The sequence below is a fragment of the Haplochromis burtoni genome, unplaced genomic scaffold (genome assembly GCF_018398535.1).
Source record: "Haplochromis burtoni strain Fernald_Lab_line unplaced genomic scaffold, NCSU_Asbu1 Contig_97, whole genome shotgun sequence".
NCBI classification, from domain to species: Eukaryota; Metazoa; Chordata; class Actinopteri; order Cichliformes; family Cichlidae; genus Haplochromis; species Haplochromis burtoni.
Genome location: NW_024582458.1, coordinates 756,032 through 772,748, shown reverse-complemented (window position 1 = coordinate 772,748; position 16,717 = coordinate 756,032). Strand labels below are relative to the sequence as shown.

Below are 16,717 nucleotides of genomic sequence, written 5' to 3'. Positions count from 1 at the left end.
ATTATTAGCTTTACTATGTATTGCTACATTTTTGGAGTATTTACATAATTCATTCATTGCATTTTGACCACTATATGGTTACCATGCAGGGTGAAACAAAGATGATTTAAGGGTGAAAGACTACATTCACCCTGGTTGGGGCTGGGTCTACTCTGGTGTAGCTGCCTGCCTGCAGAGCCTGCGGGATCACCGCTGCAGCCCCTTGTGGCTGCTGGATGACCCCGGTCTTTTCTAGGTGGGTGCCACAATTGCCCCCTGCGGTGGGCTGTGGCTCCCCACACCTACTATTAAAAACTTAGATGGAGAAACCTTCTGAACACAAGCACACATGGTGTGTTTTTTCCCCAGCAGGTGATGAAGCAGATTTTCTGTGTTTTTTCTCTCCATCCCTCTTCTTCTATTAACTTCCTCTCAAACTTCTTTCCTGTTCACCAGTCTTGACTGTTCTGATTCCAATAATGCAAAATGAAATAAATCAAATATGACTATTAGTTGGACCAGGATAGCAAAAGCTGCAATGGTCTAACAGCTGTAAAGTCTGTTAGCTTATGGATACTTCTTAAAATCAAAATTGTGTTCTCTCTCTTTTTTGGGCAGAAGGAAAAAAGATGTTTGCTGATGGTACTGCCAGGCTAACATGCTTTTTTATTTTTTATAAATGACAAATTAAAAAGTGTGGTGTGCTACTGATCTAAAAGCAAAGTTTAACTACAATGCAAGAGATTTAAAGTCCCATTTTAACCAGTTCACACCATGTACACCAGTGTATTGCCAGTGTTGTGAATATCAGTCCAGTTAAATCCTATGACATTTACTAAGTAGCATATCCTTCAGCAGAAACACTATCAAGCACCGTATGACTAAGAGTAACTCGTACCTTTTTTTTTTTACATTTATTACTCTTGAACTAAATGGAAATCTGTGAGCAGGCTCTGTGGGAATCCTGAAATCATTTCACACAAACTGGGTCACACAAGTCAAAGACAGATGAAACCTGAAGATAGACATGCCTTTATTTAACGCTGAGTAGACTCTACAAGTTCCACACAAACAAACAAGCCATTTATACAGATGAAATGTCGTCAACAGCAACGGGAGCGGCGTCTTCCAAACGACGCACGAGACAGCACAATGCAACAAGCAGTCATTAAATTACAAACTGAGCAAAAACACGACCAGAGCAATCCAGGTGGAAACTTGCCATTCGCTTATTTGAAACAGTCTCCAGGCTCTTGATGCATCACAGGTTTCTCTTGAAAACTGAAAACTCTGGTGCTTTCACAAAGCAAAGATAAATATTGACAAAGACATGTATATTCATATAAGTCAACTTATAAACCTGTACGAAGGATGTATGGAATGATGAAGGCATGGTGCTAACCTATGCACGCACCAGAATTGTGCATCCTTTCAAACGCTGGTAATGAGCCAATTTATAATAGATGAATCTGGGGGGTGGGGGGGTTGGACGAAGGGTTCGGGCCACCATCAGGTGCTTCTACAGAGGGACATCGATCCTTGCCCACCTAATTATTTGAGGTTACGGGTAAGGACGTCAAAAACAGCCCAGACACACACACTCGGGAATGGTGTGTGTTTGGGCTTCTCCGAGAGTGACACGCTGGTGGGGCCCAATAGAAACATTAGCAGAGTAACCCCGCTGTTCAGCAGGCAGCTTTCACATCAGACTCCTTCAGCCAGAGCAGAAGACACGCAGATCTTCAGCCCTGACCATCTCCATTTACCTCGTAGCTCCCAGTCACACCGAGAGTTTTACGTTCAGGTGCTCCTGAGAAATAAATGCCCTGTAAAGGGAGGGGCTAGAGGTGAGGCTGAAGTTAAAGGTTGACTGGGAGTCAAGAGGAAAAGGTTTAGTAGGGGAGTCTAACGTGAGAGCAGCCTGCTAAACATGCAGGGTTTAACCTCAGCAACCGGACTGTGTGATGTCTCCACCAGAGCTCCTGGTCACCTCCAGAGTGGTAAAGACCTAGAAGGTAAAGAGGACACAGGAACATAATTAACATCTTTAATGCCACAGGCATGTTCTCATCTCATCTACAGCCAAACATGAAACTTCACACCAGGCTGTCACATCAATGCACTGCGTTTGTTTCAGATGAACATATTTGGGCTAAACCGTCAGAAAATGAAATACGATGTAAACCCATCAAACAAGAGGATCCTCAGCAACCTAATGCACTGCCATTAGCACCAGCACGATTAACATAATGAATAATCATGTCCCCTAATTACACCAATTATTCCCAAGCGTGCATCACCACACACACACACACACACACACACACACACACAGATCTACCAAGTTCTACACACGATGAATATCCTGTTCCAGCCCAAGATAAAAGTGTGAGACCACTAAAGAGACAGCAAGCACTTTAAACAAGCCGTCTATGGCTGCTCTTTGGACCTGGTGTCTTATCCTGGCCGTCTGATAGGACAACTGCAGACATACACAGCTTTCTTTCTGCCTTCAGCATATTTGCTGTGCAGTTTGTGTGCTAAAGGCAGCTCCAGTGTCATTTCCTGTTCCTACTGGCTTGACGAAAGTACTATTGCAACATGCTGTGGAAATTAACAGTTATTAGCTGTCATACTGGACCTGGAGTGGTTTGACACCGAACTGTGCAGTGTGCCTCAATGAAAAACTGATTCATTTTACCGTCATTAAAACTTTGCTGAAATTATAGAGAACAGAAGGAACTGAAAACACTATGAAGAGTTCATGACTCAAAACCGTGGAAAATAACTAAATAAAGCAAAAAAGGGGGAGAGGGCGGGAGACCGAGAGAGAGACAGGAGACAAAAAAAAAAAAAAAAAAAAAAAAAAAGGAAAACCACACCATTGACCTTTAGGTCAAGGTCACTGAGATTTAAACTTCTCAAGATTTTTAGTAGATATACTTGTGGTATCAATTTAAAAATCCTGTGTTGCCTTGTTCTCATATTCAGTTTGGTGTCCATGCCACCTGCCAACCTGGCAGGGTGGTGATAACTTTTACAGATGGCCCGGTTTGGACCGATTCTCGGATGCTGGCTATATGTCTTTCCCCCCCCCAAAAAAAACAAACCCCATCCTAAATACATAAACACAGGATCTAAGGCAGTCCACTAATACAGGAAGATACCCAAGTAAATAAAGTAGCAGCATTGTCTTTTTACCTCAGCACAGGTTGGGTGGATGCCAATGGTGGTGTCCAACTGTTCTTTGGTGACGCCACACTTCATGGCTGCACCGAAGCCCTGCGTCACCTCTCCTGCATTCGGTCCTAGGTAGTGGAAACCTATGACTCGATCCTGCAGTGTGGCATAAACAATTAAAAAAAATAAATCAGGAGCTCAGGCTGGTGGCTGCCACAGATTCAGGCACATTTGTCGGTTGCATTTTAGTTGCTCTGATCTTACGTTGTCTAGTTTGTTGCAGATGATCTTGGCATAGCATTTGTTGTTGTCCCTGCCGGGCACGGTGAACTCCAGAGGCCAAAAGAGACTGTGATACACCTGAACATGAGACCAGAAACACATGAATGTAAAAGCTTCAAAACAAACGCAGTTCTGCGGTCCAACGTCAGCTCGCATTCACAGATGTACTGAGGAGTTTGTATGACTGGAATAAAACACTAAACGCATGTATTTGCTTGATGGCAACCTGTGACAACCAAGTAAGTTAGAGACAGTTTCATTCAATGTGAAAGCAGCGACCAGAGCGCACAGTCAGCCGAGCCTCGTCTGTCATCAACAATCCAGCCGTTACCTCGAGGTTTTCCTCGCCGTAAAGCTCGATGGCTTTCTCCTCTGGCAGACCGCAGGAACCATACTCCAGCGGGGTGAAGACTGTGGTGGGAACATTGATGTAGTCACACTGCAAAAAACAGCATTTGGTTAGTGATCAACAAAATCTTGTCATGGAACACCAGATTCATCATCTGGAGCACAAAACACTCTGACCTTCTTTATGTCCTTCCCTTTCAATGGCTTACTTCAGATTTTAACAATATACCTCTTTAAAATAAGATTAGTCTTAATGGCACCTTAACATTCAGTTTCCATCCTATGAAACAGGTCTTTATGCACCTTAAATAGGTACTAAGACTGTTCAGACACTTTATGTCTGGTAGTATTGAGTTGGTTGTAGTTTAATGGACAAATAGATTTTAGAATGACAGTCAGAAATCATGACACAGTCACATTGTACTTACTTTGACCGTTGATCCTCCGTAGAGGCGTCGAGCCAGCAGCTTGCCAGCCTGGATGGCTACAGGTGTCAGCTCCCATTTGCCTTCCAGAATGTCGCCAATGGCATGGATGTGGGGCACGTTGGTCTGCTCTTCATCATTCACAGGAATCTTTCCATTCCTGCAGGATGGGATCATCGAGCATAAGACTTTTATCCCGTTTTGTGACTTTAAATTAAATATCCGAGTGTTGAAGTTCAAAGTTAAGTGGGTGCAACAATAATAGAAAATTACACAATCATTTTAACTGTGAATGACAGATATTTTCTTTATAATAAATCTTTACAATAAGCCTGACATTGTGTAGATGACTGGGGACCGTTATAGAAAGCACCAAAAAGAGTTATACACTCAGCAAAAAGCCTGCAGGAAACAAGGTTAGAGAGCACCACACAGATAAACATTTGTGTGTCAGTGACAAAGCAGAAATGGATAACTGGCTATGTGGTCATTCATACTTAGCAAAAAGGAGAAGCACACTTGTAGTAGTATCCAAATCACTGGCAGTAGCCAGTGATTTGGATCTGCGCTGCGCAGGAGCAGAACAGCCACAGGCCCCTGAGCACAGAAGCCCTCTGGCTAATGCTGGGCTTCAACTAAAGATTGCTATGGTCATGAGACTCAGAACACTCTTTAAAGCTGGACTCATGCCGTCTTAATCCCTACAGGCCTCACAACACAGGCTCAGCCATTCAGTTATTCACACAAGAGTGAAAAGAAAGCCTTCTAGAAAACACTGCATTTCTATGCTGGTATCAACAGCATCAATAATGACCTGCAGGAGGTGTCAGTCTGTAAGAATGTTTTTCCAAACCTAATTTTATACTTTTACTCTTTCAAAAACAAACAAGCGAACTCAGAACAGAAAGCCTTTTTTTAATATAGATACTTCCTTTGTTCTGTCACTTAATACCAATGTGATTTACAGCAGTGTTCTCATCTTACCCACAAGCCACCCCTCACCTCCCCACCAAATTCCCCCAACACTCACACCAGGCAGAGAGCCCTGAGCAGCAAGAACTGCTGAATCACTGTGACTGTACTGCGAGTATTAAAGGGACAGGGGAACACACGTACAAGCACTCCGAGAGCAAATCAAGCCAGCTCACCCTGGGCGGTGTTTACTTTTAATTGTATTTTCTGTATATTCACTGTGTTTTCTCTGGTCTTCAAGAAGTTTGCAGTGGACTAAAATATTATACTACAGTATATTTCTATCTCATTCCAAGAAACACATTTCGGGGCCAATTGGACAGAAAGACGGATGTGAAATGTAAATGTGAGGTCAAAGGTCAAGTCTCACATGATATTTGGATGCAGACTTTAAAAATAGTTTTAAAGATGACATTTTATGAAAGTTTGATCTCATTTGACCATGAAGGAGCGGCCAGAGGTCAAATGTGACTGGCTAATACCATATAAAGATTTTAAAATTTCCATGTGTTGGCAATACACACCAGATTGTGACAATCATAGTTTCTCAGACCACGACCCCACTCTACATGCCTACAGAAGCCACAAAAAAGTTTGACCTATCAAATTTAATGATGATTTAATGACACGTGCAAATACACCCGAAACATGGCCTCCTCGGCAGTAACAACATACTGAACTTACTTTGGGTTGACTTTGACTCCTGCCTTATCCAGGCCGAGCTTGTCTGTGCATGCGTCTCGGCCCACTGCGATCAACACCTGAAGAACAAAAACCCCAGCTTGTTAGCTTTAATGCAGTGTGATATTAATCCTTTGTCATTGCCAATTGTTCCAGAGACATGGCATCTTCTCAACACTAACATGACAGCTGATGACTACATGGCAGTATCTCAACATATCACAGATTATGTAAAATCATCATATCTTTGGTTTAGTTAAACTGTAAAAATGGGGGTTTAAAAAAAAAAAAAAAAAAGAAGAGAGAAAAGTACCCTAAACACTACGGAGCCTGATTAATATTAAAGTGACCACAGAATAGTGATTATTGCAACACTAAATGTAGTTTCTTTCACAGAAATAAGCTGTGAGAGAAACCGTTTACTCTTTTGGCGGAAATACATGACGACGGAGCAGAGAGAGGGGTGAAGGAAAACCGAAGCGATACATACAGTGTTGTACTCTCCCTCGATGATCTCGTCGGTTTCTGTGGACTTGGCGGTCACCTTCAGCCTGCCAGGAGTTCCTGCTTCAAGCTCCTCTATCTGACACACATAATTGAAGAGAAAAGGCTTAAAACATCATTCATCTATATGCTGATCAGAGTCTACTGACCACCTCCTGCGTTCACTATAAATCAAAGGCTTTTAATGTTGACCTATTAAGCACATGACCTGACAACATTAAAGATTACAGCTATTACCATTGCATGTAGGCATACTCCGAGATCAATAAGATAAATCACAAACAGCAGGTTGTGTTCACGCTCACCTTTGTGGGTACATATTTACGGAGGAACTTGACACCGTGCCCCTCCATGTGTTCACCAGCGCGGTTGGCCATGTCCTGGTCGAAGCCCCTCAGCAGGATGGACCGTACCATGACGGTGACGTCGAGCCCGAGGCCGGCCAGAAAGCCGCCACACTCCAAAGCCACATAGGACGCTCCGATCACCAGAGTTTTCCCCGGGCAGTAAGGCAAAGAGAAGAGGTCATCACTGTAAAAACAAAACAAACAAACAAAAACAAGGTGAGGTTAAAGCAGGTTTTTGTGCAGCTAGTTTTGCATACAAAGAATTTAGCAGGTGTGACACTTGCTTCTGCTGATCTAGACCTTCAGGTTATTTTTTCTTTTTACCTCACAGGGTGTGGAGAGATGCTGTCTAATACTTATTTAAAGCCTTGAGCCACACTGCGGATTATTTAATAGAACAAGGTTCATGATGTTGCTCAGTGCTGCCCTGCACTCTGCTCCTACAAGCTGGTCACTCAAAATTTTAATTCATTTCTTTTTTTCAAAGATTTTCAAATAATTAAATATTTCATGTCACAACAAATAAATCCAACCATATCCCGTATTATTGCTTATCCTATTTTCAGGTGTGAGCTATAGGATGTGTAGCTTAATTTCAGTAGCTGACAACAAAAGTATCAAATCTGGCAGACTGTCCAACAACAGCTGTGAGATCCGAAGAGAATCCCCGAATAAACCCTACCAAGCCCAGGCTTGTTTCTTACATTGTTCAGCCAGCTCTGGTTTAAGACCTTGTGGAATAAATGAGCCTCTCTGCCAAGACAGGAGCATAATCGTCAAAGACACCCGAGGATAATCTCACGTCAGCATTCACAGAGCAGGCAGACAGACGGCTGCTCTGAGGCACAACAACCTGCTGGATCACTAAAGGGCAGGTTTGTTTTCAGAGATCACACCTTAAGGAAGTGACACTTATTTCAGCCATGAACCCATCCACTGGTCTAAAAAGGAGCTCTGGGTGGAGCTTCAGTCACTCACACACACTATAACACAAATTGTCAGATTCTGTGTACTCTGCACGGTGCTGTCACCTGGTGATGCAATACTCCTTGTCTCCGGGAATGCCCAGGTAACGTGGCCTCTCACCCGTAGCCAAAACAAACTTGGCTCCTGTGTAGAACGTCTCCTTCCCTCGTTTGTTTGTAGCCTGTCAGGAAACACAAACAGATATTTTGACACACATGCAACATAACAGGAAGCTTTTTCAATGTAGTGGATGTTTCTGAAAAATCTGCTTTTTGTGCAACTAGTGAGGTGATTGCAACGACAGCCAACAACTTCTAAACACCGATAAGTATTTTTGAAAAGCCTGTTTAGGACACAAAAATAACAGTTAATTCAACAGGATGATTTCAAAGCTGACAGCTTATACAGATTAGTAACAGGTTGCGAGATGGTAACATGAGGAAGCAGAGAACGAAGACTTTGTTAAGTTATGAAACGACTAAACCTCTGCATGACTTTATTGAAGATTCATTTTCATTGAAAGCAGTCGGTTACCTTGATTTTGTGTGGTTCCACAAACTCTGCATAGGCATTGACATAGTTGACATTCTTGTCCCTCAGTGATACCCTGTAGCCCCAGTTCAGGGAGCCAATGTAGTTGTTAACAGCGGTCTTCATCGTGTCCCAGTTGTGTTTCACTGAAGACAGAAAAAGACACTCATCAGTAGAAGCAGTTGAAAGACTACGGGGTGCCTCCTAAATGGGCTCGCCTCTGATTTACCACGGCAAGCTGGTGTGATGTCACCCCTGCGTGACCTCCTGGGTCGGTCCCCTGAGCCCTCACCTGTCTCATCAAACTCCCAGCCGAACTTGCGCGCGTCCTGCATGGCCGTGGACAGCAAGGCCGTCTGGTGCATCAGCTTCTTGGGAATGCAGCCTACGTTCACACACGTTCCTCCGAGACCTGATCGTCACAGCCAGAACACAGCAAAACTGTCGTTTAGCAGCCACAACAGATCCAGACAAACCCTGCGTCAAAAGTCTTACTAAAAGGAAGTATCATACCCCAAGTGGTTCCTTTTGGTGTGGGCACAACGTAGTCCAACACCATGACCTTCTTCCCCAGTGTAGCAGCTTCCTGTTGTTAAAAGATTATATCTTACTGCTGTGTTGCACAGTTTTATGGAGCAAATAGAAGTGGTGTAAGTGAATTACATCATCAGCAATAGTTTCACACTAGTTCTGAGAAATCACCAACCACACCACCACAGATCAAGAACCACCTTGCACTATATTTCATTATGATAACACATTTTAGCCTTTCACAGGTTTCTGTTTTCCTGTCATTTACACTGGTACTCTAGTTTCTGTCCTGTGCCCCGTTTATCATACAAGTGTGTGAAAATCTCACTAACAATCCTCCAAAGACAAAAGCCTGCAAATGTCTAAAATTCTGCTGGTGACCAAAGTTACAGCTGCACCCCCACACAAGTACAAAAGCACAGCTGTCTGTGGGATCCCAGTTCACACAAAGCAGTCAAATCAGAGCTAAATACTGAATTCTGACATCACCTTCGAGCAGGCCAAGCCTCCAGAGCCGCCTCCGATGACGATCAGGTCGTAGTCATAGTCTTCATTATCGCCATTAAGCAGCTGCTGCAGGCTGCCGTCTTTATGGGCCTGACACAAACAGCAACACAACGTTTGTTACTGTAGCACTTAGCAATGCTAATCATTTCAAACAAAAACAAACAAACAAAGGGTACACTGAGCCTTTTCATACTAGGTGTTGCTATTAACAGATATCCCAGTCCAAGTCAGATATTAGCACTGCCACCCATTATCTGACGTGGATTCGTATCAGCAGTGTGTTAAGCGAGAGGGAAATTTTGCCATTCAAGTCTCCGGGGGATGCTACCGGTCGGGATAACATTATTATTTACAAGTAACTAGGTCTACAAAGATTAGCTGCAGCCATTTTACTGAATGTTTCTGAATATTTTCATTAAAGATTTGAAACAGTGGTGTTTTTTTCCTATTTCTTTTTCCTGCAGCTGTATGAAGTGTATGAGACGACATAGCTCACCCTGTTCATGCACCCCTGATGGAATAATCACCATAAACCTTTTTCTTTTTTACATTTTCAATGAGTTTTTCACAGCTTGGCTTAGTGGCATCATACGCTGACAACCACATGGTTTGTTTTCACCTCTTTCCAGTTGTGACAAAAACAACCAACCCATTTCTGTTATGAGAAGAGGCAAGTTACAAGAAAAAACAAGTTACATCTGAGCTGCAAGACGACTTTCATTGCTTACCTGTAATGTTTTGTCACAGCCACCGATGTGCTTCTTGTTGATGAAAACGTTAGGAACCGTTTTCTGTCCGGTCATCTCAAGCAGCATCTCCTGGTAGCTTGTCCCATTATCTGAAGGGGGGGGGGCAAGTTTTTCACATGCTGAAACTTAGCCATGCATCGTGCGTTTATACCATCTTTGATGTGCAAATGAAATACAAATAACAAAAGGGAAGGGTAAACCTGGAATGTGTACTGCTGTAATAAACACTTTCCTTAGCTGATCCTGTGCCGACTTTTACTGCACATTATGACCAATTATAGCCTCTGGTAATTAAGTTTGTTAGGTTTTCCACCGATTAACGTTTAACATCCACCACGTGCAACCCACCTCTAGCATTAAACCTTGGTAATTAACTCAGCAAGACAGGAGCAGTGAGGTAGGAGTGCACTGAGATAATGGCACAGGGCCATCTTCGGTGAATGACTCAGCACATTTTGTGCTTTTGCAAAGACAGCCCAGACCGTGAACCAGTATAGGACAACGTTTCCGATATGTGAACAGAAAACCGAATTAACTACTGTGAAAATGTTATATATGAAATTAGGGGCTTTGAAACTGACAGCACAAAGCAAAATGTACATTAAACAGGAAGAGGCTTTCAACAGACAAACTAGAAACACAAGCCTTAAACAAGCAGCTGGACTGTCATGAGTGAATTATTAAAAACCTACACTAAAATGTTAGCATAGCTAATAAAGCAAACAAACATGTATTGTTTTAGTTATACCAGGTCACAGACAAAGATTGTCAGTCCCCTGTTTATACCTGCCTCTTTGTAACTTATTTGCTGTAAGAAGTGAAACATTTGTTTTGCTCAAAATAATCTGCAGTTTTAAGCCTTTAAATGGAAAACTTGATACAACACTATAGCTAACTATATAGCACTTACTTTACAATACTCCCAGCTGTTTTTTTATATAGTCATTCGCGATCTGAATAATACACATAAAGCTACTTATGGGCAGCCACGGAGTGTAACAGCTGCTGACAAACACATTAAATATCCCTCACAGCGGCTATCAGTTACCTCACAATGCTCGTCTTACCCATAAGATCCAGCTCCACCACATTGCACTCGACTTGCAGTTCTTTGAACAAGTCTTTGACCTGAAAACACAAATAAGGTAAAAGATTAATCCTACATCAAACGCACACAAACTTGTCCACACGTTAGAACATTTTCATACTAACAAATATGTCATCTTGTAACTGTCAGGTAAGCCTTTGTGTCCAGGTTATGGCGGCAGAAGGCAGCATTTTAAAAATGGGAGAAAAGTATGAGTTTTAAATAAATTAGCGCAGCTTTTAAATACAGTGCGTTCAGAATTTACTGCACATTGTAGCGAATCACTAGCAGAGTTAACTAAGAACAATACGATATGTAAAGCTGACTTTTCAAGGAGCTGGTTCAGAGGCGGCTAAAGCGTCCCAGGCTTAAATATATAACACTGGATATTTATCTTCTGCCATTGTTGACCTAACGTAAATTACATTAAAGGCTATGCTGTTCGGTCTTGTTTTTGTCATTTAGCGAGCTTATGCGTAATAGTAAAGTTCTAGCCACCAAAGTTGATGACTGTACTAACGCAGCAAGGCCAAACCAGCAATTAGACCAAGCCCGTGTACTTCGCGGGAGAAGGTGGAAGTTTCTGACCGGCGCGGAGCCTCTACCGCCTACGACAAACTAAACGCCTTACCTTTACACAAAATGGGCAGTAGCTTTTGCTGAACACAATCACTTGATTGGAGTCGATAAGCGCTTGTATCTGAGATTTGAGTTCCTTCTTCCCACTGTCATTTTCGACGGGAGGCATTTTCGGATATTTCCGTCTGCCTGAGCAGGGCAAGCTTAGGTAGACGGCTGGCTACGGCTGGTGAAAAACAACGAACAAACCGCCTCTCTCTGTACAAACTCGAGAACAGATCTAAATCTCTTAAGTCTGTTTCCCAGAGAAAGTACTTCTAAAAAATATACTCGAGCCGCGGGTCTATCCCCGGATCTACTCCCTTTGCTGTCAGCAGCTAGTCTATCAACCGCGCCAAACGTCTTTTACTATTTCTTGTCTCGTTACGGTGGGTGCGCTCGATCTGAGTCACCGCGCTCACCGTGAGCTCCCTTGGTAATCACTACGGGCAAGAAGAACCCCTCCCGCTCGGGAAACCTCGTGCTATAAAACGCATCTAACTATAAACGTCACAGGGTCGGCTAATTACCTGCCGTAAAGTACAAGAACTGTTATGCAATCAAAATATTCCGCTTAAAATAAAGTATTTCAGAATTAAACGCGCATCTACGTAAAAAATAAGTAGCAACTGTCAGTTAAGGGGACGCTAACACAAGTTGGGGGCCTACAGGCGTCTCCGGAAGACAGCTAATCCTAATTCAAGACAGGAGTGAATTGAAGAGGAGCTGTACAGGAATGTACTGATGTATTGTTGACGTTTGACAGCAACAGAAAGCTAAGTTGACAACCGTGTGAGCCCCTAGCCCCTGAGTATTTCAGCATTATTGTGAATATTACTTGTCTAATTGTGGGTCCTGTAACGCTTACAGGCTGGTGTCTACCGCCATCTGCTGGTAAGTGTGCCACAGGTACATTTTCGCCGTAATAATTTTCCAGGTTCTTCCTTCTTAAACGGTCTATTCCTTCCTTTTGTCACAACTTCCTATGGCAAACTCCAGATGTCCACTCTGTAGCACAATTTCTGTTAAAAGTTCAGTAACCCTAATAATAAAACGTCATGTCTTAAATACACTTTAATTTAAAATAATAAAAACTACGTAAACCAATATTAATACAAATGTTTCTCTCTCGATTTTTTTGGTTTCTGAAGAAAGAACATAGACAAGATGATAGATTGATAAAGACATGCATAAACCAATATTTCAATTTTGTATTATTCATATAGCACCAAACCATAACAACAGTCGGCTCAGGGTGTTTTATACTGTAAGGTTAAGATCCTACAATAGTATAGAAGCAACATAGAAAACCTCAACAATCAAATGGCCCTCTATGAGCAAGCACTTGGTGACAGTGGGAAGGAAAAAAATCATTTTAACAGGAAGAAACCTCAATTAGAAACAGACTCAGGGAGGGGTGGGCATCTGCTGTGATTGGTTGGGAGTGATGAGAGGAAGACAGGAAAGAAGACACACTGTATAAGAGAACCAGAGATTGATAATAGCAGCAGGCCAAGACTATTGCAGCATAACTAAGGGAGGATTCGGTGTCACCTGATCCACCCCTAACTATATGCTTTAGCAAAAAGGAAAGTGTTAAGCCTAATCTTAAAAGTAGAGAGACTATCTAACTCATAAAGGCAAAATGGGAGCCTGGAAGCTGAAGCCTCTGCCTGTGAATCCACTTTCAAATAAGCCCATTGTGTCATTTTTGTTTAACATTCACAATAAAAGTCATAAGCTGGTCAAAAATGACTTCATGTTATTTTTTATAGGGGGTGGCTGCAGATCAGCCACTAATCAGAAGGTCAGTGGTTCGATCCCAGGCTGCCTCCTGGCTGCATGGCAAATATCCTTGGGCAAGATACTAACCCCATGTTTGCTGCTGCTGCTGGTCAGAGGGCCTGGTGGCGCCAGTGTCCTCTGTCACTGCACCCCAGGGCAGCTGTGGCTACAACATAGCTTGCCATCACCTGTGTGTGAATGACTGAATGTAGTGTAAAGCGCTTTGGGGTCCTTAGGGACTAAGTAAAGTGCTATACAAATGCAGGCCATTTACCATTTATAGTATAGTGTTACTGGAGGCTAAAGTAATGCCATTTAGACCAAGTATCTAGTTAGAGACCGTATTTATAAGATTTTTAGGACAGAGTACAAGGACCTCAGTTTAATCTAAATTTAGGGGCAGGAAATTAGAGGTCATCCAGGTCCTTATGTCTTTAAGACATTCCTGCTTTTAACTAATTAGTGTGTGTCATTTGGCTTCATGCATAGATAAAGTCGGGTATCATTTGCATAGCAGATGCCTTGCATTGAATGAATCTTTTTTTTTTTTTTTTGGTACTGGTAATGGTTTTATTTTGTTGTATTTATGTATTTATAATATTGTCGGACATAAACCAGTCTGTGGCGCAAAAAAGGTTGGAGACTGCTAGTCTAAGACACAGATGTCAAACTCCAGTCCCCCGAGGGCCGGTGTCCTGAAATTTTTACATGTGTCCCTGCCGCAACACCTGAATAAAATTAGTAGGTCATTAGCAAGACTCTATAGAAAGTCAATAGCATACAATCAAGTGTATAGAGTCTTGCTAATGACCTACTAATTTTATTCAGGTGTGTTGCGGCAGGGACATAAAGAAAAATTTCAGGACACCGGCCCTCAGGGACTGGAGTTTGACACCTGCGGTCTAAGGGAGGCATGTATTATGTTAACAGAATTGGACCTAGCGCAGGATAATTTTTCTGTGTGAAGAAAACTCTTCATTTACATGAACAAATCAGAATTTTTTCGATCGATATGAGTCAAACCACTACAGTGCAGCACCTCAATAATGTGGAAAGCTGCACTGAGGTCTAAAAAGAGAAGCACATAGATGAGTCCACTGTCAGAGGCCATAAGAAGATCACTTATAACCTTCACTAATGCTGTTTCTGTGCTGTGAAGAGCTGAAACTTTTTAAATAAACCATACATCTGCAGATGATCAGTTAGCAGTTTTATACAAATTAGGGCTACATTAAGAAAAAATATACATATTATTGATCATTTTGAGAAAAAAGTCAAAAAAGTGTGGAAGTTACAGTTGCTTCAAGCCAAAACTGTCTGCTATACAATCTAAAGAATGGTTTGTGTAGATGAGTTACTGAAACAAATTGATCAGTTGTCTTGTGACACAACATACATCCTCTTTAGTGTATGAGGGTGTAACCATCGATATCCTTGCATCTCTCCACTGTCAGACATTTCATTTTGTACAAATCAGCTCTTCCACATCTGATCCGATGCAGCTTTCTGGAGCATCTTTTCAGTCCCCGTACTGATTACAACACTATGTTTATGTGCTAAAAGAGAAATCATTTCCTTGTAGCTAAAACTATTCTGAAATACAATCTTACTAATTCATCTATAGAAGGCATTTTTAGAGGGTACAGCAACCACACCAGTTTGCTTTGAAATAAGTATAATCTCCACATTTTGACCTTTTTCTCAAAATGATCAATAATATATTTATTTCTCTTAATTTGGCCCTAATAGTCCACAGTAGTTTTACAAATACTCTTTCAAGAATTTTTGAGATAAAAGGAAGTTTGGAGATTGGCCTATAATTAGCTAGGATAGTTGGATCAAGTGATGGATTTTTAAGAAATATTTTAAGGCTTATGGTGTTTATCTGTGAGTCACTAACCCAACAACAGATGGTTTTTCTTTTCTCCAGGACCTGCCAAAATGTCCCCAAAAGGCAGAAACATCCACCCTACAATAACTCTAAACAAACCTTCTGTCCACATGAAGTTAGAAGGAACTTTTAATCACTTAGCAGTGAAATAAATCACCTCCTCACTCTAATGCACACTATAGCTACTTGTCCTCATCTTAACCTAAAACTAACTTTACATGATCGATACATGTTTTTCACTGAGGTCTGTCCCAACAAAATGAATGAGTAATACAAGTACACACACACACCTATAAGTTGCTGCACTGGTATGTGGTTACGACTGTATTTCCCCAGTACGACCACACCTTTGTTAAAGCATGGCAATAAACCATTAACATGTAACATCCAGATACTGGATAGTAGGACGAATGTATAACAAGTTTTGGTGACATTTATTCATACACTATTACATTTATTTTTGTACATGTGAGATATTCATATAATATTAATTAATTAATAATTAGATATGTTAAGTTACAGCTAGATGAAGCTAAAATATTATACAAAGTAACTAAAATGAGCCTATCACCACCCCCATCAAGATAGCAAAATATGGAGCCAGTAAAACTTGATCTACTGCCCACACTTCATGTGTTCACAGAGTTTCCCAGAATTTGTACTTTCTTCATAATCTTCATCACAAACAGAATAAGAAATAAATGAGGAGAGCAGGGTTAACAATAGTTCCCAAATAGCTTTAAAGTTCCCTAAAGGTCTAATTAAACAGCCTTCTGTGACTGTTAGCTGAATTTAACAATCAGCCGTGATTGTCTGACCTTGTTCTGTTATTATGCTGTAGGATGTATCATAACATATTAGTCATAGTGTCAAGAAGGAGATGTGTCAATAGCTTCCTATCAGCAAACGTGTTAGGAAGTCAGAGCAGTTTCCAGGAATCCTTTTTTTTTTTAATAGGGAGAGTTGATTGCCTGGAATAACTGTCGTGCAAAGTGTTTAAACAGGCATTGATGTTCTTTGCTGAAATAAAAATACATAGTACTGGATTGGGTTTATTGATTACTTATGTACTATGTTATAATGTAGATATAGAGGATTTATATTTTTAAAAGGTGCAAAATAATAAGCAGTTAAATATAAATCTGACTGAGATGCTTTGCCATAAACTTAAACAGACCGTTCATGCTTGCAAAATCTCAAATGTGGCTGAAACCAGTTCTGCAAAAAAGAGCATTGTGGACAACTAATTGCCAGTTAATGCAAAAACTTGATGGCACTTCAAGACCGTCATTAGGTTTAGGAGGAATTTCTTTTTCCCATAGGATCAGGTAAGT

General features: G+C 41.5%; 1 protein-coding gene across 2 annotated transcripts; it reads right to left on the bottom strand.

Moving 5' to 3' along the window:
* Positions 1 to 995: 995 nt before the first annotated feature.
* Positions 996 to 12,130, bottom strand: txnrd3 (thioredoxin reductase 3). 2 transcript variants are annotated; one of them, XM_042222901.1, is made up of 16 exons: positions 11,721 to 12,130; positions 11,070 to 11,130; positions 9,982 to 10,091; positions 9,236 to 9,343; positions 8,729 to 8,801; positions 8,445 to 8,627; positions 8,219 to 8,361; positions 7,750 to 7,865; positions 6,677 to 6,902; positions 6,358 to 6,450; positions 5,871 to 5,947; positions 4,218 to 4,374; positions 3,773 to 3,880; positions 3,424 to 3,519; positions 3,181 to 3,315; positions 996 to 1,987 (listed from the first exon to the last, which is right to left on the bottom strand). In XM_042222901.1, the coding sequence occupies exons 1-16, from the start codon at positions 11,835 to 11,837 to the stop codon at positions 1,925 to 1,927; spliced, it is 1,866 nt and encodes a 621-aa protein (XP_042078835.1). In that variant the 5' UTR covers positions 11,838 to 12,130; the 3' UTR covers positions 996 to 1,924. The 2 variants fall into 2 exon arrangements, with proteins under 2 accessions (XP_042078835.1, XP_005933534.1); XM_005933472.3 differs by having other exon boundaries at positions 8,508 to 8,627; positions 11,721 to 12,126.
* Between the last annotated feature and the right edge of the window lie 4,587 nt (positions 12,131 to 16,717).